Source organism: Trachemys scripta, chromosome 2 (genome assembly GCF_013100865.1).
Source record: "Trachemys scripta elegans isolate TJP31775 chromosome 2, CAS_Tse_1.0, whole genome shotgun sequence".
In the NCBI taxonomy this organism is placed as follows: Eukaryota; Metazoa; Chordata; order Testudines; family Emydidae; genus Trachemys; species Trachemys scripta.
The window spans coordinates 153,018,294-153,042,557 of NC_048299.1; the positions used below are offsets into that span (position 1 = coordinate 153,018,294).

Sequence of the window (24,264 nt, forward strand, 5' to 3'; positions counted from 1 at the left end):
CATTGATTAACCAATTTGCAGAGAACAAGGCTCGAAAGAAGCGTTTTGCGTAAATACAGAATACATGTACACTGTAGGCCTATGTATACATAATATGAACCCTGTATATTGTATAAAATACCGCATTCCAGTTTCTGCATTGTAAGGGGCCCCACCCAGACATATGTTCGGAGGGGGCCATGTTCTTTGCTGCTACGGCCCTGATTGAAATATTTCAAAATTGACTGATTTAATTTCAATCTTTCACTTTTTTATTGTAAATTTACTAAAATTTCGAAATGGAAAGTAATTGTCTCAAAATGAAAATTTTAGTTTGTCTAAATCTCCCAGTTTAGACTTTATTTGTTTTTTTTTAATTGAGATTAACAATTTTTTTGAGTCAGGTGCCTTGTCAAACCCAACCTTTTTGCAAACCATTTTCGTTTTGACAAATCGGGGTTTTTTTTGTGAAAACGTGAGAGTTCCTGACCAGCTCTAGATGTTAACTTATTTTCAACATCCGAACTGCTATGCTAACCATGTTCGGTGCCACCAGCCATGATGCAGCCCCACCAGTTGCTCACTAGTGTGGGGCTGCTCCTGAAAACAACTGGCTGAGGGTATGTTTATCACTGTCATTTAACGCTGCTTATAGCAGGTCTGTATGACACAGTAGTAAATACAGCAAGAGCCCTACAGCAGTCTGCCTTATTGTTACTTACTCCTGTTGCTACAACCACCCAAACCAATAAAATACAGGAGGATAATATTTGACTTTGTTAAAGCACTTCCCATCTGCAAACTCAATGCAATTAACAAATTGTACTTCATGTGCCCCTGTGAGATAAGTATCATTGCCAGTTTACAGAAGAAGAAACCGACACAGAAAGGTTGTGGATTGCCCAAGATCAAGTAGTGAGAGGCAGAGTTAGAAACAGAACCCATGAACCCTGATTCCCGGTTTCTTGTGCTGATCACTCTCTCTGCTCCATTCCAGCTTCTTACTTTGATTCCCTCAAAACTCTGAAATATTCCTAGGCTTAGTTCCAGTTCCACTGTGAATGTTTTTGGAGAAACGCCCCAATCACACATCTTTGTGTGTGTGTCCTAAGAAAATACATTTCTTTGTGCTTTGAGAATGTACTACTAGAACCCCTTGCTAGAAACAAACATTCACAATTTAGACTGAGATGCCTTCAGTTTAATTACAGTTTTACATAAAACTGTACATCCCCCATCCTCAGGGGTGTGTAGGAAGCCTGAGACAGTCAGGAAAGTAATGCATACAAAAATATTATTTACAGTGCAACATAGTGGGGAGGAGGTGGGGGAATCCAGACTGGATTTTCCACCCATCAGCCCCTCCCTCTCCCCAAACCTTATGCAGAAAGGTACAAAGGTTCAAGGTACAAAACAGAATATCTCAGAGTGGTTTTACTAATTTGCAGTCTCTGAGCTGGAAGGAAATTCTGAGAGGTGACTTTAAAAACAAAATAAAAAAAAACCAGCCTCCAAGTTTAAATTAAAAATAATTCAAAAGAAAAACTTGCTTTGTATTTGAAACATCTCCAAACTATCTCCACCGGCTGCTAAAAGGTCTTGCTAACCTGATACAAGAAAGGAATATTAATGTCCAACATGGGCATTCCCCTGCGCGCCCCCCCACTCGCCCCCCTGCTGTGGTTCCCTAAATACCCTTTCCACTCTTGCAACAGTCCAGTTCTGCCAACAGGATCTAATCAGTCATGACATGCCCTCTGCAGCTTCTGTTTTTGTTCAGGCCCTATGTAAACACTGACTATTATTTTTTAAGACAGAGATCCCATCAATGACCTATAGATAAGAATCAGCGCTGTGGTTCCAGCAGTCAGGGGTCAATTCCTGGCTGGCTGTAGCAGAGCTAAAGCTTTGGCCTTTACATGGGACCTATGGAAGAGTTAAGGCCCTAAACGTAAGTTCTGGTTTTGAAAGAGGGTTATAGTAAACCTATTAAGAACAATAGTGGTAGGCGGGTTTGAACTACAGTCCCCAGGGGGTTGCGGGGGAGGCTCCTGCCTTGCTTCCCACCGTGAACTGGGTGGTCTCTGTGAGGAATATCCAGTTTCAGAAGCCTGGTGCCAAGAAATCAGACATCCCTGCAAGATCAGCTAGGAAGGGGCACAGTTAAGTCTCCCAGGCCCTTCATGCATCAGCAGTTTGACGCTCAGGTCCCAATGACCTCAGAGTTGGGCCAACCCCTCCTCCTCTGTGTGCTTCACGGGGGACGCAGCTTGTTTTCCTCCTGCACTCATGGCAGTTGATCTGTCCTAGGTTTTACGAGGGGGCCGTATGCCCATGGCAGGCGGTATCACAGGCTGCTGGCTTAGCAATCCCCAGGGGAGATGGGTGGAGGATTTAAGTGCAGAAATCACCAGGAAATGGTCCATCTGGATGGCTGTTTGGCTTCATTGGGGAGAAAAGAGGTCCTCACACCAGCTCATCCAGGAGTGTCCCAATGCCTTGGTGGGGCTCTGTGGGGCCTGTGATGGGCTTGTTGCACATGGGACAGACACAGCGAACCTCCAACCACTTCACTAGACACCTGCAGCCAAGAAACAGAGAAATGGAGGGGGTGAATTTAGGACAGACGTGTCCTTCCCCAGCTCCCTGAGCCCACTACCCTCCTCACTCCTGCCCTCCCAAGTATGATGTCATGGGCCCACACCACCCAGCAGGCTCCCGCACCTGGCACGCACCAAAGCAGATGGGAAGAGAGTCATTTCTTCTCTCTATGCCCAGGTGTCTACGCACCTCCCATTCTCTCCCTTGTTTATCAACATGCTGCTGTATGTTACTCTGGTGCCCTGCCCCCTCATCCAGGGATCCCAAAGCAGGTGAGCGTGAGAAGGCTCCAGAGGTAGGAGAGAGCTTTACCTCTGTCCCTCCCTGATGCTCAGGGGCAGGACAGTCCCAAGCAGATCTCCCACCTCACCCTTCCCTAGTCAGTGCTTCTCTCTGAACACAGCCTTTGCATGGAGAGGGGGAAGCAGTGACTCTGTGTTCCAATGGGGAATCTGTCCCTTCCTGGAGTCTGGATTCCCTGCTCCCACTCATGCAGTGGAGGTGGCTGCAGAAATCAAGGGGGCCAGCTACAAGTGCTGATTTAGGAACTCAGTCCTAAGGCCTGTAAGGGACCTCCTATGTCTTCCAAGTCCAGTCCTTTGCTATCGCAGGAAACCCCATCATGTAATCCCACCCAAATTTACCAGCGTCTTAAAATAAGCCCACCACTGTTTATCCCCACTGCTCCTATTGGGAGGCTCCTCTGGTGGCTAGAAACCATCTTCTCATGTTCAGACTAAATTTATTCCTGGCCAGTTTACATCCAGCCAAGATGTGAATCCCCAAAGCAAAGGCAGGCTGAGGCTTATTGATCGGAGGAAGCCTGTCCTGGCTCCCCAGCTGGGTTAGCATATGGCTAGAAGGCAAAGGGGTGTAGCTAGGTGACTTGTGCACATTATTATCCAGCTTGCTTAGAGCTGCTCTGGGCATCTTTGCCAGCCTGAGAGGGGAAAGGACCAGACATGGGGCCTCTTACCACCCAGGAGCTGTATGAGGCATAGGCTGGGCCTCTCTCCAATCAAGGGCCTGAGAGGCATAACTGAACACTGGGCCTCGTGCCAAGCTGGGGGCACAGAGCAGGCTCTGGGCTGTCCTTGGCAGCTACTCACTTTCTGTGGAAGGCATGCTGGCATGGCAACACTCCCAGCTCATCTTTCACTTTAAAATCTTCCAGGCAGACGGCACAGGTCTGCTGTGGGGAGACAGAGAGGAGGGGAGGAATGAGCCTGCAGAACAAAGCATCACACCCACAGGCACCAGAGATCCCAGACGGAACCAGCCTCACTCTGTCACCAGCACCGCTTGTCTTTTGCTCCCTCGGCAGCTCATTTCACACAGCCAATAAACAGCCCTCAGAAGGGGAGTTACTCACTGATACAGGCTGCATCTGCACAGGTAGGGGCCTACCTAGCATCTCTGTTTCCCAGAGCCACCCAAGTTACTCTCAAAAAGCATCCTCATCGTGCCACAGGCCTTAGGCAGGGTCACACAGTGAGTCAGTGGTAGTCCCAGGCAGGTAAGCTGAGCTCTCTGGGCTTGTGAATGTTCATCTGACCTCAAAACCCCATCTTATTACAAGATACGAGTTTCGTTAAAAGGCATCTGCTCCCAGGCAGCGAAAGTAGCATAAGGGTTCAGATCCTGCTGGACCTCTCTCTTATCCTTCAGGTAACAAAAGCAGAAAGAAAAGGGGCTTAGAGGGGGCCAGCAATCCCATGAGGCCTGTTCTCAAAGTTCAGGATAAAAATCAGAGTGGAGGCTGTCCTTACCCCATGCAAATTTAACTTCCTGGCATCACCTTTCAAGACCACCTGCAGGAGAAAAGGGAAAAGAAGCAAGCAGATGAGGATCAGAAGCAGTTATCAAAATGACCAGAGTGGTTATTTTTAACTAAGCAAATGTTGTGCTTGTGAAAGTTGTCAGCCTGACAGTGCTGGAGACAGAAGGCCTCTGTTTATCCAGACAGCAGGCAGCGCACAAGCAGTAGCAGTGCTAACTAATAACTGGTGCACAATTCCACCAGTCTGAGCTTTGACTCAGGATAACCCTAGCACTGGGATAGCAAGGCAAGCTGCAGGTCAGGACTGAAGTGCATCGACAGAGCGGTGTGTGGGGAGCCCTGGCATGGAACAGCGAGGCAAGGACTTAGGAGCACTAGAGCTCCCAGAGCTGGAATGTCAGGGAGCTGCAAATCAGGATTGAGGGGCATTGGCAGAGCTCTGTGGAGAGGCCTGCCCTGTACGTGACCACACCATTCCTGACTCCAGCCAGCAGTGACAGTCCTTCCCTCCCACCCCCACAAATAAAATCCTTTGGGACATTTGACCTTGGACAAAGAGCCTCTGCAGTGGTTGGTCTTTCCCCTGCAGAGGGCAACAGCTGACTGCCCGGGGCTTATTCCCCTATTGTATATGATTCCCATTGTAATCCTGACTGGCTTTTCCCCAGCACTGGCTTTGCTTTGGCTCACAGCCCAGCACTAAACCTCCCTGGGCATTCCCGTGCAGACCCAATACGCAGCCATGCCTCAGCACTGTTCTCTGTAGGTTCTCAGGTCCTATGCACCACTTGTGTCTCCACTCTGAAGGCCTGGGAGGTAAGCTCACAGGCCTTGCATGGTCTCCTGCTCAGGGGTGAATTTCACCCTTTTGTGAACAGAGCGGCATTGAGACCCTGCCTCTAGAAACCAAGGTCGAGCTATCTGTTCAAATCCAGCTCTGGGTCAGCAGTGACCTCAAGTTAGTTCCATCGATGGCTTTTTCAGGTGTCAGTCCAGTTCCTCATAGAAAAGTGAATGGCTCACAACTCCCTCCCCTCACTGGCACTAATCTATGTGCTTGTAAATATCACAGGCCTGCCATGAAACCATACAGAAATATTTAGAAATTAGCCACACTTTACCTCCTTGTATCCAAATCTTTCACTCTGTGCCTGATGTCGAAGTTTGCTGGTGAAGGAAAAAGAATATATTCGGTCATAAAACATGCTTTGTGAAAACCAGTTGAGGCTGATAAGGGACTCAAATGCAAAAAACTCAAGCTCATAAAACTAAGGAAATGCAGTGTAAAGCCTACATACATCTTCTCACACAGAAATCCCTACAGACACACACCATTCATCCCCCCTCTGACCCAAATCCTCAGCGATATTTAGGTGCTTGAGTCCCATTGATTTTTGGGAGTCAGCTGCCTAAATACCTTTGAGGATCTAGGCCCAAGGGCACACTCAAACCACCTTTACTCTGCCCTTCATTTGATTCCAGTGATCCTGTGGGATATGGGAATTTTCAGTTGGAGAGGACCAGGAAAGGTCATCAAAGCCTGAGCAGCACAATGAGAAGGTCGGAGACAAGTCTGCTTTCTCTGCTGAGCTATATTGTCGATGCAAATCTGACCTAACTGCACAGGAGGCATGAGGGGAGCTTGGCTTGCGAGTCTATAATTGGATAGGATTAGAGTCAATCATGACCATCAGCAGCTGAAAGTCATCACCTCCTGAAAGCTCTTTGGGATCCTCTAAGAGGTGATCTTTGTCCAGTTTATAGTCGGAGAGGTGCCTGTATCTAAAAGAAACACTGCCTATTTCTCACTAAATCTCCCCCTTGCTTCTGATTTCAGCAGAGAAGCCAAGGAAAATGAGCTCCCTTTCTTCTAGCTCCTCCTGGGGGGCGACCAAGGAAATAAAGGACAATTATATGAAAACTAGAGGACAAAGCTTATTATTAAGTGACACCAACCCACAGAGATTTATTCATAGTGCAAAATACATTGCAATCAGAGTGAATGGGCCTTTTCATAAGGGACTCTAGGGCAGTCAGTCCAGAACTTTTCACCGACACTATATTTTAAAAAGAATTCCTATATTATTTTAAATCAGTTCAAAAAAATCAGATGAGATTTTCAGCATTCATATTTAACAATTAAGCAGCATTTCTGACTTGTTTCAGACATTCACCCTGATGCTTAATAACCAAAGGTTATTATTCTTGTTATTCTTCTTCTTTCAGGGAAGAAGCATCAGGTAGAAACAGAGAGACATATGGTTGTCATAGAGTGTTGAGCACTCATAATGGGAACCCAGCTCTTTTGATAAAGCTGGACACAGATTTTCAAAAGCTTCCTCTGATTTGTGGAGTTCCCATGTTGGGGACCCCAGTTTGAGATGTCATGTGCCTTTCAGACACACTGAGTACCTGCATCTCCCATTGACTTCAGCTAGAGCTGTTAGAACCCAAAGTGTCTCAAGTTGGGCACCCGGTAACAGGCAGCTGAAGACAGTGGTTGCTTTGGAGAATTTTGGTCTTAGTCTCTTGTCTAAGGCCACAGACAGGAAACCATTTCTGAGATGGGACTAGAACTCATGCATACCCAGCTCCCAGATTTGTGCTTGGACCATTATGCTAGGCCTGTCCATGATCCAAATGAAACAGACAACATCCCTCCCTTCACTCCTCTGCAAGTGAAAGCAGCTGGCACACGCTGCTGCAGGGAGGGTATTTATTCAGGACACTAGTTTGCTGTTGTCCAAAGGCAGCAAGTTCATTGCTAAACAGAGCACAGCGTCTCCCGAAATACCAGCAGGAATCAGAGGACGGGGCCTGATAAGATCATGCAGCCTGCCGCCTCAATTGTTTCACTTAGGAAGTAGTGAGTGTTCCAGGAAACACCGTATTTCCAGAGTTCCGCTGACCCGTCAACAGCAGCTCGGCCTGGGCCCAATCTCGGTCTGATGAGGGAGCAGGGGAGGGGGAGGCAGCACTTTCCCAAAACTCCAGTGGGACGTTACACAGGGTGGTGACAAAAAGAGATCCCTGAGCCAGTGCAGGCAACAGATGCACTGTTAGTTTCTCCTGCACCCCAGGCTCAGAAAACATCACCCCCCGGTCCCACTGCTATGAAGCACTCATGGAAAAGCCTCCTGGCTGAGGGATACCCTTCCGCTATCTATGCTGAGCATTGCAGGAGCCTGGGAAATCTGTTACCCCAGCAACTGAGCTGTGTCTATAATCTGTGTTTCTCTTCCCCGAGCACTGCCAGCATCTTGCAAGCTGTTTGCCTGCTGTGCCCAGCCACGGATGGGGAGGAGCCTGGTTTATAGACACCCTGAGAGGAGGGAGGATGAGTGGGGGAGAATGTGTGGTAGGGCCAGTTAAGACACATGCCCCAGCCCCATCAGGCCAAAGAGCTCCTCCCAGCTTACACAGAAACCTGTTTTATTTTCCCATGTGTTCCTCTCTTGCTTTGATTTATGCAGAGGGATTTTATTCCCCAGGGGATGGGACAGGATGCAGCACCTGGTCCTCAACAAGATCCTGTTTCGCACCTGTTTGTATTACAGCTGGGCTGGGTTACCTCACAGTTGGCCACCCAGAGCTTTCTCATTGCTCTCCAGCCATAATGCATTGCCCACATCTGCAGTCCTCTTTTGAACCCAGGAAGTTAGTGTAGCTGCTTTCCTCAAGCTGTTCAGGAAGACAGTCATAGGATCACCCATCCACTGCTCTAACTGGAAACAGAAGCCGGGACTACGTGGCTTGTCCTGGCCTCCACGTGCTGAATAATCACTGCTGACAAAATGAAAATAAACCCCCACGTCCCTACATGTGCAACAGCCACCCCTCCCCATAGTCAACAGCAGGGCTTGGAACCAATGCCATCCAACACATGCTAAAGGAGTAATTTAGTGGGTAGCAGTTGTAGGCTGTTATCCTCTAGTGGCCCAGACGTGGATGGAGGCATGGAACACAGCACATACTTTGCCAACGTGTTACACATGGATGTGGAAAAGCAAAATGCTGGGGGGTTCTTACTGAGCCATCTCCTGTGTGTATGACTGGCAAGCCAGGGGCTGGGGCTGGCATGAGGCTATATATTTATCTCTGTGGTGCCTCTCACTCTATTCATCTATCTCTCTCTCAGAATCTCAGTTCACTCCCAGGCTCCCAGTGAATGTTAGACAGCAGAGGCCTGAGAAGGGCCCCTCACACACACAGAGCATCCTTTATGTGCTGTAAGCAGGAGTGGCATAACAGCTGCAGGAATGGCTTACTATCAACCAGAACAATTTCCTGGGCAGCCTGCCTCCCCAGTGCCCCCACGCACGCAAGCCAGAGACACAACCAGGCTCATTATTCCAAGCTGTAAAAAGCCCAGGTCACTCAGTGCCTCCTCCAGACCCAACAGCTTATTTTTTTTAATTAATAATATTAACTAAATCACTGGAGCAAGGGAGCTGCAGAGGGTGGGAGAGAAGTTGTTTCCAGAGCAGGGCAGTGAACGGCTACTTGGCATGAGCTAGCACCGGGCCAGGGTACTGTATCCACAGTGGTCTCTCTGGCAGGGTGAGGCAGGAGATCTGAGCCTGTGAGAGGCAGCTGCTGTGCTCCCTGCCCCCAACAAGATCCCACTGCAGAATCCAGAAGCTATGGGGCATGGCCCAAAGGCAGATATTGCACTGCCAAAGGCTGCAGAGTTAGGTCACAGAGTACTGGGAGGGTACTGACTCCCCCTCTCTTATCAGGGACCTTTGGGTTTCCTGAAGGTTTGATAGTTCCCTTGCAAAGGACAGACTCTTTTAGACCCATCCCATGCAGCAAGTTACAATTGCACGACTGAGGGGCACTAGCAGAGCTGGGGAAGCTGAGGGGGGAGCCCAGGATGGCAACAGCAGAATGGAAGGGCTGCAGATCAGGAGAAAGGTGCAAAGCTGGACAAGGTCTCAGGACTGTAACAGCAGGGGCTGCTGCCGGGCAGAAGTGAAGTGCATTAGCAGGGCTGGGTGGGGCCCAGCAGTGGGGTAATGAATTCAGTTTTTCCCAATCCACTGGAACTTTTCTAGACATCCCAGTTGCTGCTAAATTCGAGAGTTTAAAAATAGCCTTCTTCAACAGGGAAGGGTAATGAAAAGACACATCCTCCCCCCTTCCCCTATAAACAATGCATCAGTCTAGCTCGGTCACGTCAATAATACCCCCTCCTCCCCCCGCCTTCCTGCCACTTCCTGCTCTGCTCAGTCCCAATCCCTTACTTAGATGGAGCCCTGCGGAGACCAGGATCCTGGCTTGGCTCAGAGCCCTTGCAGGGAGTCGATTGTTTGCTCCTTGGGGAAACGGGGCGAGTGCTCTTGGCAAATGGTTCCCAGCAGGCTACGGAAATAAACAGCAGAGGCAGCGACAAGCAGGTTGCTCAGAGCAAGGCTAGACAACATGGTGCTGAAAATGCCCAAGCCCTTCTACATTCCAGCTTCTGCTGTTGCTACCCCGGGTGGAGGTACGACAGCGGGCGAAGAAGGGGACGAGTTCCTTGTCCCATTTTTGCCAGCGCAGATGTGGCTTAGATCTCAAAGTGGGCTGTCAAAAATGAAGGCACCTAAAATGAGATGCTGCTTTTTTGGGGGTCGGGGGGGGGGGGGGTAATGGGCTAAATGACTTAACCAAGGTCTAACAGTGGCAAAATCCAGAAAAGAACCCAGATGTCTTGATTCCCAGGCCTGGACTGAGACCACGAACCCAGGCTTTGTCCATGTTGTTCTGTGCGTGAGTTTGCCTGGTAGTCACTAACACTGGAAAACACCCCTTCCCTTCTGCTGTCTCCCCAGCATATTACACCGGGGGGCTTTATTTGAAGCAGGAGAAGCTGCTAATTTCTAGCCCTATGTGTGGTACATACAGAGTGTACTGTACTGGGCCAATTAACAGCTGCTGTTCCAAAAGGTGACACATGGAGGGACCAGGTGACAGCAGAAGCCTCCAAATGCGGAAGGAAAATTGCTGTTCAGAAGCTGCTTTTGATACTCGATTTGCTGGGGCAAAAAAACCCTCAATCAAATTTTTACGCTGTCCTCATCCCAAACTCTATCCCTCCCCAGTGGAGAGCTTTCCCAGCAGTGCCCAGCCTGGGTAAACATGGGGTTAATGCTCATGGATTTGTGACCATGACCAGCTGTGAAGCTCAAGGCAGATGGATGGGCTCTAGCGACATAGAAGAGATGAAATTATTCTAATAGGTTTAATAAAAATAATAGATCTCAGACTAGGAATGGAGGCGACAGGCAGTTTCTGGGAGGCTAGTCAAAGCTTCTAAAAATAGTCCCAGATCCTCTGATGATGCCATCTGCAGAATTCCCCTGGTGCGTGTCAACACGGGTCAGGTTTGCAGCAGATCTCTTCCTCGGCTCTGTAACCCCAAACACAAATCAGCTCTGCGGCTGGCTAGCTGTTGATTGTTTGCTCCTTGACGGGGAGAAACTGCTCTTGACAAATGGTTCCCAGCAGATTACAGGGCGGGGGGGGGAGGGGGGAAGAGGGATGGTTATTTTTTAAGGTGTCACTTCTAAAAAACACTGTGGTAGAATGACGGTATGATTGCAGTATGAATGAGGTATATGACAGCCTCCAGTTATAATTTGCAATGGGAAGCTTGTTCATTTTGCTTCCTTAAAGGTACCTGGAGGTCAGCAGAACCAATGGTGTACTTCCCCTCTCACAAAGGTCTGCAAAGCCCATGAAGCTCTTCACTTGTCTTATTCAAACCGTACGTTTGAGGGCTTTTTAAAGAAAAAAAACAAAAACAAAAAACAAAAACAAAAAACAGTTGCAACAGCCCAGCCCTCATAAGCAACCCTACGATAACAAACGTGTGTGTGTGTGTGTGCGCGCGCACGCACACTGGAGGAAAAATCGCTAAGGCAACATTTAAGGCATTTGTTGTAGCCAAGCAGAAAGAGAAAGGAACATATAGATCTTTGTATTATACATATATAAAAGTGACTCTGTACACTGGGGCTGTTCAGTGGGTTTGTTTGGGATTCACCCCAGTTGGATCCCACTAGGCTCAGTGATCAGTGAGAGTCTGAGGTTGCTAGGATTCTTCATAGGAGTTCTTAAAACAAGGGTACGTTAGTCTGAGTCAGGGTTGCCAACTATCATGGATTTTATTACAAGTCTCAGGATTTTCTTCAAGACCCAGCTCCTGGAATCATGTGATTCTATGAGACTCTCAACTTTCACCTAAAAAAATTCCAATTGGCCCCCTGGACACTAGTGTCCTTAGACCACCCAAAAAGCAGCTGGGGGTGAAACTTTCCCAGGCTGGAGCCCTGAGGTCAGCTGATAGACAGGCTCCCCTGTATCCTCCATGCCAGGTGCATGCAGAGCCCATTGGGTCCCTAGCTCACCTGATGAAGTAGCAGCAGAAGATGAGGCTGAGCACAAAGACAAAGATGCCGGTGCCGAAAATGACCATGTAGATATTCAGCGGTAGATCCTGGAAGGTGATGGGAGGCATTGTGCACGATTTATTGGTATAAATCAGCCCCAAACCACAGAAACATCCTTTGGGGAGAGAGAAACAGCCTTTAGAATGAAGAACGGAAGAGAGAAAATGGAAGATGATCAAATTTACCCTTCTTAGAGAAACGCAACTTTCCCTCCCCAAATTCTCTGCTTGGGGTAGATAGCACAATTGTAACCTCCTGCAGCATTTGTTGTGTTCGTCTCTTGTTACATCCCCTAGCTAGATAGCTTGGCTCTTTAACTCAAGATGTAAAGACTGATGCTTCTAGCTTTGGAGATCCCCTTTCAGTTCCTGGGGTGTTGGCCATCACACTGTAGTTATGGCTTTAATCCTTAGTGGGAAGGAAGGGAACCTGGCTAACCCAGGCTCCAGCCACTGAACAGATACCCCCTTGGATTCTCCTCAGACACATCATGCACCATAATGGGTAGCTATGCAGAAGAAAGTGACTAAGAGGAGGGGTATACTGCAAAAGGAGGGGTGTTCTTAATTTGGGATAGCAAATAGCAGTGAAGACACAGCAAAGCAGATTACCATAAAAATGGCCATACTGGGTCAGACCAAAGTATCCCAGTATCCTGTCTACCAACAGTGACCAATGCCAGGTGTCCCAGAGGGAGTGAATCTAACAGGTAATGATCAAGTGATCTCTCCTGCCATCCATCTCCACCCTCTGACAAACAGGGACTAGGGACACCTTTCCTTACCCATCCTGGCCAATACCACTTAATGGACTTAACCTCCATGAATTTATCTAGTTCTCTTTTAAACCCTGTTATAGTCCTAGCCTTCACAACCTCCTCAGGCAAGGAGTTCCACAGGTTGACTGTGTGCTGTGTGAAGAAGAACTTCCTTTTATTTGTTTTAAACCTGCTGCCCATTAATTTCATTTGGTGGCCCCTAGTTCTTATATTATGGGAACAAATAAATAACTTTTCTTTATTCACTTTCTCCACACCACTCATGATTTTACATACCTCTATCATATCCCCCTTTAGTCTCCTCTTTTCCAAGCTGAAAAGTCCTAGCCTCTTTAATCTCTCCTCATATGGGACCTGTTCCAAACCACTAATCATTTTAGTTGCCCATCTCTGAACCTTTTCTAATGCCAGTATATCTTTTCTGAGTTGAGACCACATCTGTACTCAGTATTTAAGTTTACTAGTATACCAGTTCAAGTTTAAGCCTATAGGGCAACCTGGAGTTGATCCTGAGCTGCTAATCTGAATTAAAAGCCATGTTGTCATGTCTCCACTGCTATTTTAACCAGAATTAGCTAACCTGAGTTAAGAACACACTTTTTTTGTGGTGTGCACAGGTTTGGAAGGATTAGATTTGTTTAAAAATTCATAAACGTTGATTTCATCACACACATACAAACCAAAGAAAAATTATTTCCACCAATAATAATACAAATTTAGATAAACAGGATTTTCTTACTTTGCCTAAGAAATTATTAGAGTTAAAATCCAGCAACCTAGACTTTTGAATTAGGCTGTTTACCAATGGACTAGTGAATGAATAGTAAAAATGGGTCGGAGTTGACTTAAAGAGATTTACTTTGTATATTTTGGCATGTGGCGTTGAAAATCTGTGTTTTAACAGTTTATAAAGCTTTAACGTTTTGAATCTTAACATCTACAGTCATTAAATAATGGTCTGACGCCCCCCCACCATAATTTCCCCCAATTGTGAAAATTTAAAATGGGTAAAAAAAGCTTAAAAATCAGCCATTGATTATTATCTGTCAAAATTATAAACAAATAAACATCAAATTCTGCCAAGCTTAAGTGCAGACATAGTCTATGTATGAATGGTCTCTGCTCCCACAACATTGCTCTGCTCCCTGTTAGTCTGAGTCCACGCTGCTGACTTTACTGCCTCAAAGCATGCTTTCACTCCCATTAGTCCTGTGGGGCCAACACAGCCACAGGAGAGCAAACTGGAGTCTTGGTCTGACCCATGCATCTACTAGAGAGTATCCAGTCCAACTGCAGAAACTTTATTGTGGCTTGTAGAGTGAAGGACCCTGCTCTGGAGCTGTGAGTGAGTGAGAAAAAATAGCCTTGTTATGTCCTCTTTACAAAGTCTCTTTTATGACCATTGCCACATCTTCAACACAATGCCTTTATCTCCTGGAGATCTTCCCTTGGGAGACTGGAGACTTGTTAGGGCTCCTTGGGGATTGCCTTAGCTGAAGGCCACCTTTGTTCTACCTCAACGGGATTCTTGCGGTGACATTGTTCTTAGCACGTTTCCCCTGACCCCCAAGGCCAGAGATTTCAGTTCTGCAAGTCAATCTTTGGGTTTGTCTGCACTGGAGACTTGCCTTGATTTCAGCAGCTGGTGAAACCCCCCAGCTTAGATGGGATAAACTGCTAAAAGCCAGTTTGCACTGATGCAGCTCACTTTAGTTCCAAGCAGAGGTTAGCTGCACCATGCAAATATTGTTAATTGTTATTTGTATTGCAGCAATGCTTAGTGAGCCCAATCATAGACCAGCAATGCTTAGTGAGCTGCACCGTGCTAGGTGCTGTACAAACAGAACAAAAAAGAGACAGTCCATGTCCCAAATTGTTTACAAGCTAAACAGCAGCTTTGCTTGTCTATACGAAAGGTTCGCCCTGGTGTAGCTACACAGATGTCTAGAATCAATGCAAACCTCTGGTGTAGAGAAGGCCTTAGTTGTGCATCAGTGGTGATGCTACAATGCAGTCCTGCAGCATGATGAGTGCTTCTCTGTTCTAGGTGCTATCAAAAGAGGAGCAAAGGGGACACCGTCCATTTGCTTTTGATCTATGCTTTTCTCAATCCCAGGGGAAACTGATTTTAATCAAAATGATCATCCTCCTTCGGCATCTTGGACTAAATGCACCACAGCCAGGAAGCCAGGCATTTGGAAGAAAGACAATCACATACTCTCTATTGCCATAGAAATACACAAACTCCCTTCCTAGTCCAATGTAAGGGCACAGTAGAAATATGCTTGAGAAAACAGGGACAGTTGGCATGTGTCATTCCAGCTGTGTGCTAGCGCACAAGAGCCAGAAACTGAAATGGACTAGATCCTTCACTAGATTCCTGCTTCCAAGCCTGAAGTGGTGACACACTCAATGGGCCTTCTCCAAAACCAACTGAAGTCAAGGAGATTTTTTTCAATTGTCTTCAGTGCGCTTTGCATTAGGCCCAATAGGCCCATGTGTACCCAGACTCACTCACCAATGCACTCCTCCTGCAGGTCATCTTGGTGCTAGAGGGTTTTTGGAATTTTACTTCTCTACATTCATAGGATTGTTTCCTTAGGTTTTGGAAACTCACAGGATCCACCAAGGATGCATCTAATTTGGGACTAGAGTCAATGGCAAAAATCACAGCTACTATTCCAGAGGCATCAGCCCAGGAGTCCTAAACGGGGCACAGCAGACTCTGGTAGGAGGGCAATGGTAAAGCAGGGGATTATAAACCCAACCGTCTCAAGGAGTGGGGAGAGAGATGCAGTTCAAACAAAGAGAAGAATGCAGGGGAAAAAAACCCAAAGCCAGTGCAGACTAACTCCCCGGGAAGCTGTTGCAAAGCAAGACTCTGCCATGAAAAGGCACCGTCTTTGTACGTCAAAATAATGCTGACTTAATGAAAAGGGGAGCTTTGATTTCACTTTAGATCGTGCTCAAATGGGAATTTAAAAGGACACCAGTCTCTGAACTGAGGCCCCATCTGTGTTCTCAAGTGCCTCTTCCTCTCCCCTTTCCGCTCCAGCACCCCACGTCCCTGCTCTGCTGAATCTCATTAAAATCCTCCTAGAGAAACACTTAAGGCTTTAATTACAGCCAATTAAATCCCCCTTCCCTCCCCGCAGCTTCTGGTAACAGTGAAATTTCCCCTCTGCCATTAGGAACAGAGAGGGGCAGGGCAATTGGTGGAGTTGTGGACAGTGGCGCATGAGCACAGAAGTCACAAGAGAGATGCTTTGCATGCTCCTAAAGCAGCGCCATCTCCCTCCTAAGCAGACTCCCAGAGGAGCAAAGCGGGAGGCATGGAGAATCTGAGTTACAGCTGCCTGGAGACAGCAGCATGCGTCTAGTGAATGGGGAGGGGTCTGTGAGCTGGGACTCCTGAGTTCTAGTCCCATCTCTTGGAGGGAAATGTGAGTACAGACAAAGGGGACTGGGAGCCAGGGCTGCTGAAGTGAAATCCTGGCCCCCTTGAATTCAATGGCAAAATGCCCTCTGACTTCAGTGGAACCAGGATGTCACCCTTGCAATCTACTCCCTGCTTTTCTACGCATTCACTGTATGAACTTGGGCATGTCACCTCACCTCTTATTTTATCCATCCATTAAATAGGGATGATGCTGCTTCCCTACCTGTGGAGAAGGATTGTGGGGTTATGTAATCAACAGCTATAAAGCGTTGGACAATCCTGGGATGAAAAGTGCTATGGAAGTATTATTAATTAATAAATAGTAGTTATTCAACAACATTCAGCTCTTCCCATTTGAAGTCCCAGACATCCCCCAATAAGAGGTATTTATTAGTTCTGTAGCACAGTAAGCATGCACCATGCTTGTAAACACCTGAACACAAGGTTCCTATCCTAAAGATCAAAGGCCAGATTCTGCAATCCCTACTCACATTGCTGCTTCAGGGAGGGTCAGAGCCAAATACTATAGCTGGATGGATAATTATATGTCTGGTACTAAAATTTGTAATTATACAAATCAAGATTTGGGCTGTCAAAGTTCATGCTTCAGGGTGTAAACTGATCCTTCCAGGGGTCAGGAATGAAACTCCACATACTATCACCTCTGTGTACTGCTAGCTAGGAGCTTTATAGGGCATCTTTTTTGCACTGTTTTGAAGCACTGGGTATTCATTGAACCTGATGGAGCAGTGATCAAATCTGGTATGACAGGAGGCAGGGTACTTGACTGTATGGACCAGTGGTCTGTTCCTGTATGGGAGGGGACAGGATACTGTATAGACTAGTGATCTGGTCCACTACAATAGGAAACAGCATTTATCATATTGGGACAGGCCCATCTAACTCAATATCCTGCCTCTTTTTGTATCAGAAGAAAATACATGATCTCCTATGCCACTTTCTGTTGGACTGAAAAAGCTCATAGGCCCACAAAGTCATGTATCCCTTCTCTTGCCATACTGGAATAGAGCAATACTCCACATTTGCCAGCATCCTACTCTCCAGATCATCAGGGACAGGAAAAGAGATTGGAGATAAGTGGTCTCTTCTCACTGTTCTGAACAAAACTACTCAGAAATGATCAAAACATCATTAAATCACCCATTAAAAATAATGACACAATGGTGGTATCAATTGTGGCCATATTTAACTTAAGAGTCCTCATTTGGGATGCAGGCAGTGGAGCAGCTGTTACTGATACAGGAAGGCCCATTAGAAGTCACCCCAAAAAGTGATGACTAATGATGGTAATAGCCATGCATACATAAGAAACAGGATAAAAAAATTAAAGTACACAACCCAGCAGAAGTCTACTTTGAAGCAGTGAGCTATTTTTAGCACCTACTGCAAAGTGCTAACCACTAAACCCTGGCCATGTCTCTGCACAAAGATTTCCAGACAGAATTTGCTAACTAGTTATATGAAGTTTCTCTCTCTGGCAGTCTGAGGTCTATTAGCAACTCAGAGGAAGGATATGGTTTCGTCACTAGACTAGAAAGCAGGTGATCTGGGTTCAAGTCCCGGATCTGTCATGGACTCACGGTGTGATCTCGGGCAAGTGACATCAGGCCATGTGTTCAGCTCCTGTTGTCATGCTTCCAGACAGACTTCAAAGAGTTTGGACTCCCCGCTGGCTGGGGAGTTGAGAATGAAACTCCCAGCTCGCAGCTTCTCTTGCCTTGAACCCTGAAAGCGATGACTCTAATGGGGTTTTTTTTTGTTTTTTTTTTTTTTGCATCTGGACAATGTAAAACAAACACCTGGGGCAGTTGCGAGCAGCCTAGTTGTATGGCAGATTATCACTGGTCATCGAAAGATGATCTGGATTTATGGAGCAAGCCTTTTGAGTAGTTAATTGATCACTCATTTATAATGGGGTGGAAAATCCCCATCATAAATAAGTGGGCCTAGAGCAGGACTCAAAACAAGAGAGAAAAGAGAAAGGAAAACCAGCTACAGGGAATCTTGATTATGTGCATAGAAAGACAGAGTGAGCTAGGCAAGGACAGTCCATATAATAGTAGTACCTGGCTTCTTAATTTATGAAGCCCAGAGGGACCTCAGAGAGCTCTTAAGCATTAATGGTGTCAGAGTGAGCTTCCCAGCAGGCCTTCACCCGCACTAGTTTTAACTGAGTCAGGGGACCTGATACTAACATTGTTCCAACGTGTAGTCTAGATGGGACCTTGCCTTTGCCCTGTTTGGACATGCCCATAAACACACACCCTTGCACAGAATCTCTGCTTCTGGGAGCACATTTCTCTGTCTCCAGTCTGGCCCCATGCTTGGGGACAAGCATAGGAGAATCATGCTCTGGCTACTGACTATTTTCCTAACATTTCCCACTGGTGGCAGCAGCAATGGGAATACTAGTTTGCAAGAGGAACCACTGGCAGCTGGCATTTAACCACCTTGCCATCAAGACCTGCTCCAAGCAGGATTAGTGACACAATAGTTGGAACACATGCCTTTAACCTAAGAGTCTCACTGGAACTAGCAGTGGGAGTCGAACCTACAGTAGCAACAGTGTGAAATTTTAGGAGAAAGGGGAAAGAATAAAACCTCAGTGATTATCCCCCCACTTCTGTTCTGAAGGAAGAACGGGACCTTGCTCTCCAGTGTGCTCTCCAGCCAAAACACAGCTAATTGTAGATGAACCCACTTTGCAAGTATCATTAAAAACAGGCATGTAGAACCCAAGAGATCCAGTTAGAAATGCCAGAAAGGGAGCCAGCCAGACTTGGAGGTAGTGTCCCTTTCCAACAGCAAACTAGAGTCCTAGGCTTCATCTAGACTCCGATTTTAAAAGGTGTTGCTGGAGCATGTTAGGTAAAGTTCTAAAAGTGTAGCCTAGGCGAAGCAGCGTAAGCTTTAACACATGCTAAACTAGTCGAATAATCACCAAGGCTCCTCCTAATTCAAACACCACGCCTTTAAATTCTAGCCTAGATAAAGACCTTGTCCACATGGACAACTCCGTCGGTTCACATAAATCCAATTTAAAAGCTATTTAGATGAATTGGTGCAAACCCCTGTGTAGACTCTAATTTCAGTTTAAGAGTGATTTATTTAGGTTTATCTTAAATCAATTAGGATTAGGTTTAGGTTTAAGATTCAATTAACGAAACCCTTCTTAATTCGAAATAAAAGAGTATCCATGTAGGTGTTTGCATCGGTTTAAGCAAAATAGTGCATGTTTGTATATACACAATATCTACACTTGAAGTTTTTTAACAAATCATCCTCTGATGAGGAAAGCTCCCCTCATGATGTAGAAGCCACTACTCCATTTTGCTGAGGAAAAGCTTACATTTGTATAGGGCTACAACAAAAACAACGAGCAGACAGCAACAATCTAATCTATTTCCCAGAGCTGTGTGGACAGATCCTGGGCTCACAAATCAGGATGCAATGAGACAAGCCATGTTAATTTTCAACATTTAAAAGCAACACAAGGTCTTTTTAAAAAATAAAAAATTGTTTGCTGAGGTAGAGGAGACCAAACTTGTTAGCACAGGTGGGAAATTTTATTTTTTTCCCAAAAGGTTCTTAGAGGGAAACAATGGAGAAAAACCACCACTTGACCCTGTCCCTTCAAAGTTACTTGTCAAGGACAAGATTTGCATTTGCTAGCACGTATTTAGGCATGAGATCATAAAGAGTCTAAGTGCCAGATTCACTCCCAAGCAATCCCAGTGAGAATGATTTTAGCCCCAAACATGTACAGGCCTGCAGATGAGAAGTGGGCAGCAGAACCATTGCCGGATTGGGGGGTCTACGTTTGCAGTTATAGAGGTATGGCCAGGTTTCCATTGACTTCGCTGGGTGCAAGAGTCTGCATTCATGGCCCCATCCGGATCAGTGCAGATGCCAGGGTCCAGCCACGCTGATCAGAATCAGGGCTTTGAGCAAGTGCAGGCCGTTGAGCTAGCCTCACCCCACTTACTGTTTAAGATGAATCAGAAACTCAGCAGGTCATTAAATAAACATCACTCCCACCCCCCAATAAAAAAGGTACACGCTTCACATCTGTAAACGGAATGCAACATCCATTTCAGTTCTTGCTCTGATGCTAGAAGACTTCTAAACGCATGCATTCCCCCAAACCAGCAGTCCACAATGGTGGTCATAGCTTCCCACATAAAGCGACAGGTAGGTGGCTGGTTTGACTCTCATTTACCCACTGGTATCTCTCTATGTGACAGAATATAAATATATAATTCAGTATTCTGTAAATAGTTCAACAAGAAACAGTATATTTCATATACTTATAAATAAATAATGGAAGTTGAAACTTAAAAGTTAACTGTAGCATGCACTACCAGCTACAAAATATTCAACAAACCCGATTTATGTTGAAAGATCAATTTGTCCAGAGTTTAGGCTTAACGCACTAAGGCCCCAATCCTGCCAACACTTATGCTCATGGTTAACTTTAAGCATTTGAGTAGTCCCAACATTCACAAAGCAAGGTGCCTAAGGTTAGTCTCCTAAATCCATGCTTAGGTTCCGGAATAAGAGTGGTCTAGTTTTCAGCATTTCCAAGCATCCTCAGCCTTTGAAGCTGGGGGTGCTCAGAACCTCTATAACCCAATCTCTGTTATTTAGGAGCCTAGATATGGATTTAGGAGGCTAACTTTATGCATCCAGGTTTGAACATTTTTCTCTGATTTCTTTATATGTATTTTATTTTAAAGAGAATGAATGCATTCAGAACAAGTTAGCACTTAACATATGGCAAGACCATTGGCTTCCTGTCCCCAAAGCTGCATGAGAACAGGCAGTATATGAAGAAGAACAGGAGTACTTGTGGCACCTTAGAGACTAACAAATTTATAAGGTGCCACAAGTACTCCTGTTCTTCTTTTTGCGGATACAGACTAACACGGCTGTTACTCTGAAACCTGTCAGTATATGAAGAGGTATTATGGAAGAGGAAGCCACTGGTTGCATTATATTTCACTTCAAAGCCTGCAGCTCTTTCAGAAATGTAAATAAACTGACCTTTGTTACTCAACCACGGCTTAATGATAGAATCCCCAGCACAACTGTGAACTACTTAGTCATAAAAAATGGTTTAGTGTTTTTACAAAAAAAAAAAAAAAATCACGAATATACTTGATTTTGTCTTCATGTCCTTTTGTATGTTTAGCACAATACAATGGAGATACAAGGCCCTGTCTTGAGTCCTTTTTTAACAGGTTTATCCCCATTCTGTGGCCCCTTGAAAGAGGGATTTTCATTATAAGCAGCATCAGAAATGAATACATGGCAAATTAATTTAGTAATTGGCTTCTATTCACTGGAGCTAAGCAGGATTCACTGTGCTTGAAATAAACTGATTCTCTTCCCCACTCCCCTTCCTTTTCCCTTCCATTGTCTTTAAGCACATGGCCAATCGACTGTGTGTGTGACATGTGTTAGTTAAATTTCATGAAACTATATACAATTAAGGGAGGGGGAAACGCAATACAAACTAGGTTTAGAACAAAAGCCTCTTGAAATAATTGATCCAAGCTCAGCCTGAGTAGGTCAAAGAAAGGATTCTTCTTCTAATTAACCACATTACATACAAAGAGCATTTACCATCTGCTAGCTATTAAAACCACAACATCTCTTGCAAGAAAAAGAAAAAAAAGGGGGGGGGAGGGGGAGTGAGAGAGGAATCAGACTAGGAAAACAGCAGAAAAGAAATAAAAAGTTTATAAAACTAAACTGAAAAAATTTCTATAAAATTATTTTGAATTGTATTAAAGGTACTTTGATATTTAAAGACAACTGAGTTTTTGTTTTGTTTTGTTTTTGGTAAAGGAAAATAAAAAGCAGCAGTATAAGTAAATGCAATTTGGCGGTTGGGGGGAATTGGATTCCAAAGGTTTGCTGATCTTTATTAGCCACAACAGAAGCTAAATGCTTCAAGAGCAACACCATGTTCAGCGTTGTTTTTAATGGAAGCTGTGAATGAATTGGCTCATTCACATAGCTAGTATTAAACAAATCCTAGTAATTGTTTAACAATATTAAAATTAACCATATTCAAATTCTTACCATTGACACCAATCACAAATGGATGAAGGGGAAAAAAAATCTCAGCTCGACATGAATAATTAAATTTAACAATGTGAGGAGGAAATATATACATATGAACTTAATAAAGCTGGAAAAATTAATCCCTTTTGGATAGTGGTTCACCTTGCTTTGACTTCAGCAAGGATCACTAACAAGGCCAGTTTTAAACACACACACAAACACAAAGAGGAGAGTGGGAACAAAGCCTGAGCTTACATCTCACATACTTCAGCAGATCTCTCCCACTCCAGATCTCTAAGGAAATGACAGACTTTTTTATCTCTTTAAAATATCTTTGAATTTTGTTTACAGAGTCGGTCTGCCTTTATAAATAGGAACAGCTTCCCACCCCACCAATGTAATACAATGAACTTGGGCACAGCTGGTGTCCATGTGGGGAGGGAAACCACTTTCTCACAACACAAGGAGACTTTGAGTGCACGCACACACACACACAACCAGCACACGCACACACACCCAGCTACTCACCGTTACACCACTGAAATGGGTGCATCAATGAGTCCCAAAGTCCTGCAAGGAAAAGAGAAATAGAGAAGAGGATCCTTTCACTTGCGGGGATGGGGAGTTTAGCAGCACTCGAAAGAGCTCTCTTCTCACTACCAGCAGTCCAGAAAACAGGCTTGATGGGTTTGTAAGTGACAAAAAAAAAAAAATCCCAGAGCAAATAATGATAGAACTGCAGAGCAGGAAAGTTGATGGTTTGGATAACAGGGGCCTCTTAGTTTGCTAGATCCTACAATTGCAATTTACAAGCAGCTCCTGCTCAGGGATTGTCTCCTATTCTCTGATACATTTGTATAAGGCTTAGAGTGACAAGAAGCAGCCTTCCCCCACACTCCCCCCTTCTAGCTTGGTAGCCACACACATAACCAATCACAGCCTGAGCTGCTTGCCTCATTAACATACTTTCCTTTTAAAGGTTGAGTGTGATAGGCTGGCTTTGAAGTGTCTCTTCAGCCTATGGCTTTCAGACAACAGGCAACGTGTGCTTTTCTGCATATGTACTTAGCTAATACAATGTAACTTTAATTTTATTTTTGAAAGCCTGTTAGTGAACTCAAACACAGCTGGGTTTGTCTTTCATAGGTGTGAGGGTCATCAAAGAGTCCTCTAAGAGTTAATGATTAAAGATGCATTTTTCTACAAGGAGCTAGTCTGCTTTTTAGGGCATATACATCCTAAAAAGTAGAATAGCTCCTCTTATTCCCTTTGAAGGTCACAAATTACAATAACAACAAGGAGTCCGGTGGCACCTTAAAGACTAACGGATTTATTTGGGGATAAGCTTTCGTGGGTAAAAAATCTCACTTCTTCAGATGCATGGAGAAGAAGTGAAGTTTTTTACCCATGAAAGCTTATGCCCAAATAAATCCGTTAGTTTTTAAGGTGCCACCGGACTCCTTGTTGTTATTGTGGATACAGACTAACATGGCTACCCCCTGATACTTGACAAATTACAATACTTCTTAGCATTTACATCGGGCTTTATACTGTCACAACATTGTGCTAACATGACACTAATTAGACCTCACTGTACCCCTAATATGTAGAGATTGGGAGATCAAGGTTTGGGGTACAATGGAAGTTACTTGTCCAGGTCCATGCTCATGAAATCAGAGGTAGAGCTTGGATTAGAATTTGGGAATCCAAGGTTCCTTACCCTGGGGTGAAACCATTGGCCCACACTCAAAGTAACTTCACTGTGGTGGAAAGCTCTCCTATAAATAATACATATATTCTCTCTCTTGAGCCCCAGAAATCTTTATGTAGCTCACAGATTTGTGTTTCACATCCATTGCCAGGCCTCCTCCAGGATTTGAATCCAGGCCAATCACACCCACAGGCCATTTAATGTGCATAGCCATAGCTACAAGCAGAGGAAGAAAAAGTTTGAAAGGACGTGAACTGTGAACGTCATGCTTCAGGGAGTAATCTAAACTCTAACTGATGGTGGATAGGAAAAGACTCATATGCCACAATAATCCACTATGGGGATTCTTGTCCTTCACACTGAATCAATTGGTACCAGACATTATTGGAGACAGGATAATGGGCTCGGTGGACAACAGGTCTGATCTAGTCTGCAAGTTCCTATGTTCCT

General features: G+C 45.2%; 1 protein-coding gene across 2 annotated transcripts; it reads right to left on the reverse strand.

Annotated features, from left to right (window-relative positions):
* Positions 1 to 1,158: 1,158 nt before the first annotated feature.
* On the reverse strand, positions 1,159 to 22,990 carry RNF122 (ring finger protein 122). Of its 2 annotated transcripts, XM_034761944.1 has the most exons (6): positions 22,632 to 22,990; positions 11,755 to 11,911; positions 5,482 to 5,527; positions 4,350 to 4,391; positions 3,690 to 3,772; positions 1,159 to 2,560 (listed from the first exon to the last, which is right to left on the reverse strand). In XM_034761944.1, the coding sequence occupies exons 1-6, from the start codon at positions 22,654 to 22,656 to the stop codon at positions 2,446 to 2,448; spliced, it is 468 nt and encodes a 155-aa protein (XP_034617835.1). In that variant the 5' UTR covers positions 22,657 to 22,990; the 3' UTR covers positions 1,159 to 2,445. The 2 variants fall into 2 exon arrangements, with proteins under 2 accessions (XP_034617835.1, XP_034617836.1); XM_034761945.1 differs by lacking the exons at positions 11,755 to 11,911; positions 22,632 to 22,990 and adding an exon at positions 7,903 to 8,155.
* Between the last annotated feature and the right edge of the window lie 1,274 nt (positions 22,991 to 24,264).

Coding starts and splice junctions, on each gene's coding strand:
- RNF122 (XM_034761944.1), bottom strand. CDS start 22,656: ATGCACCCATTTCAGTGGTGTAACG. Junction 11,912..22,631: donor CCCATTTCAGTGGTGTAACG/GTGAGTAGCTGG, acceptor CTCTCCCCAAAG/GATGTTTCTGTGGTTTGGGG. Junction 3,773..4,349: donor GGAAGTTAAATTTGCATGGG/GTAAGGACAGCC, acceptor GTCTCCCCACAG/CAGACCTGTGCCGTCTGCCT.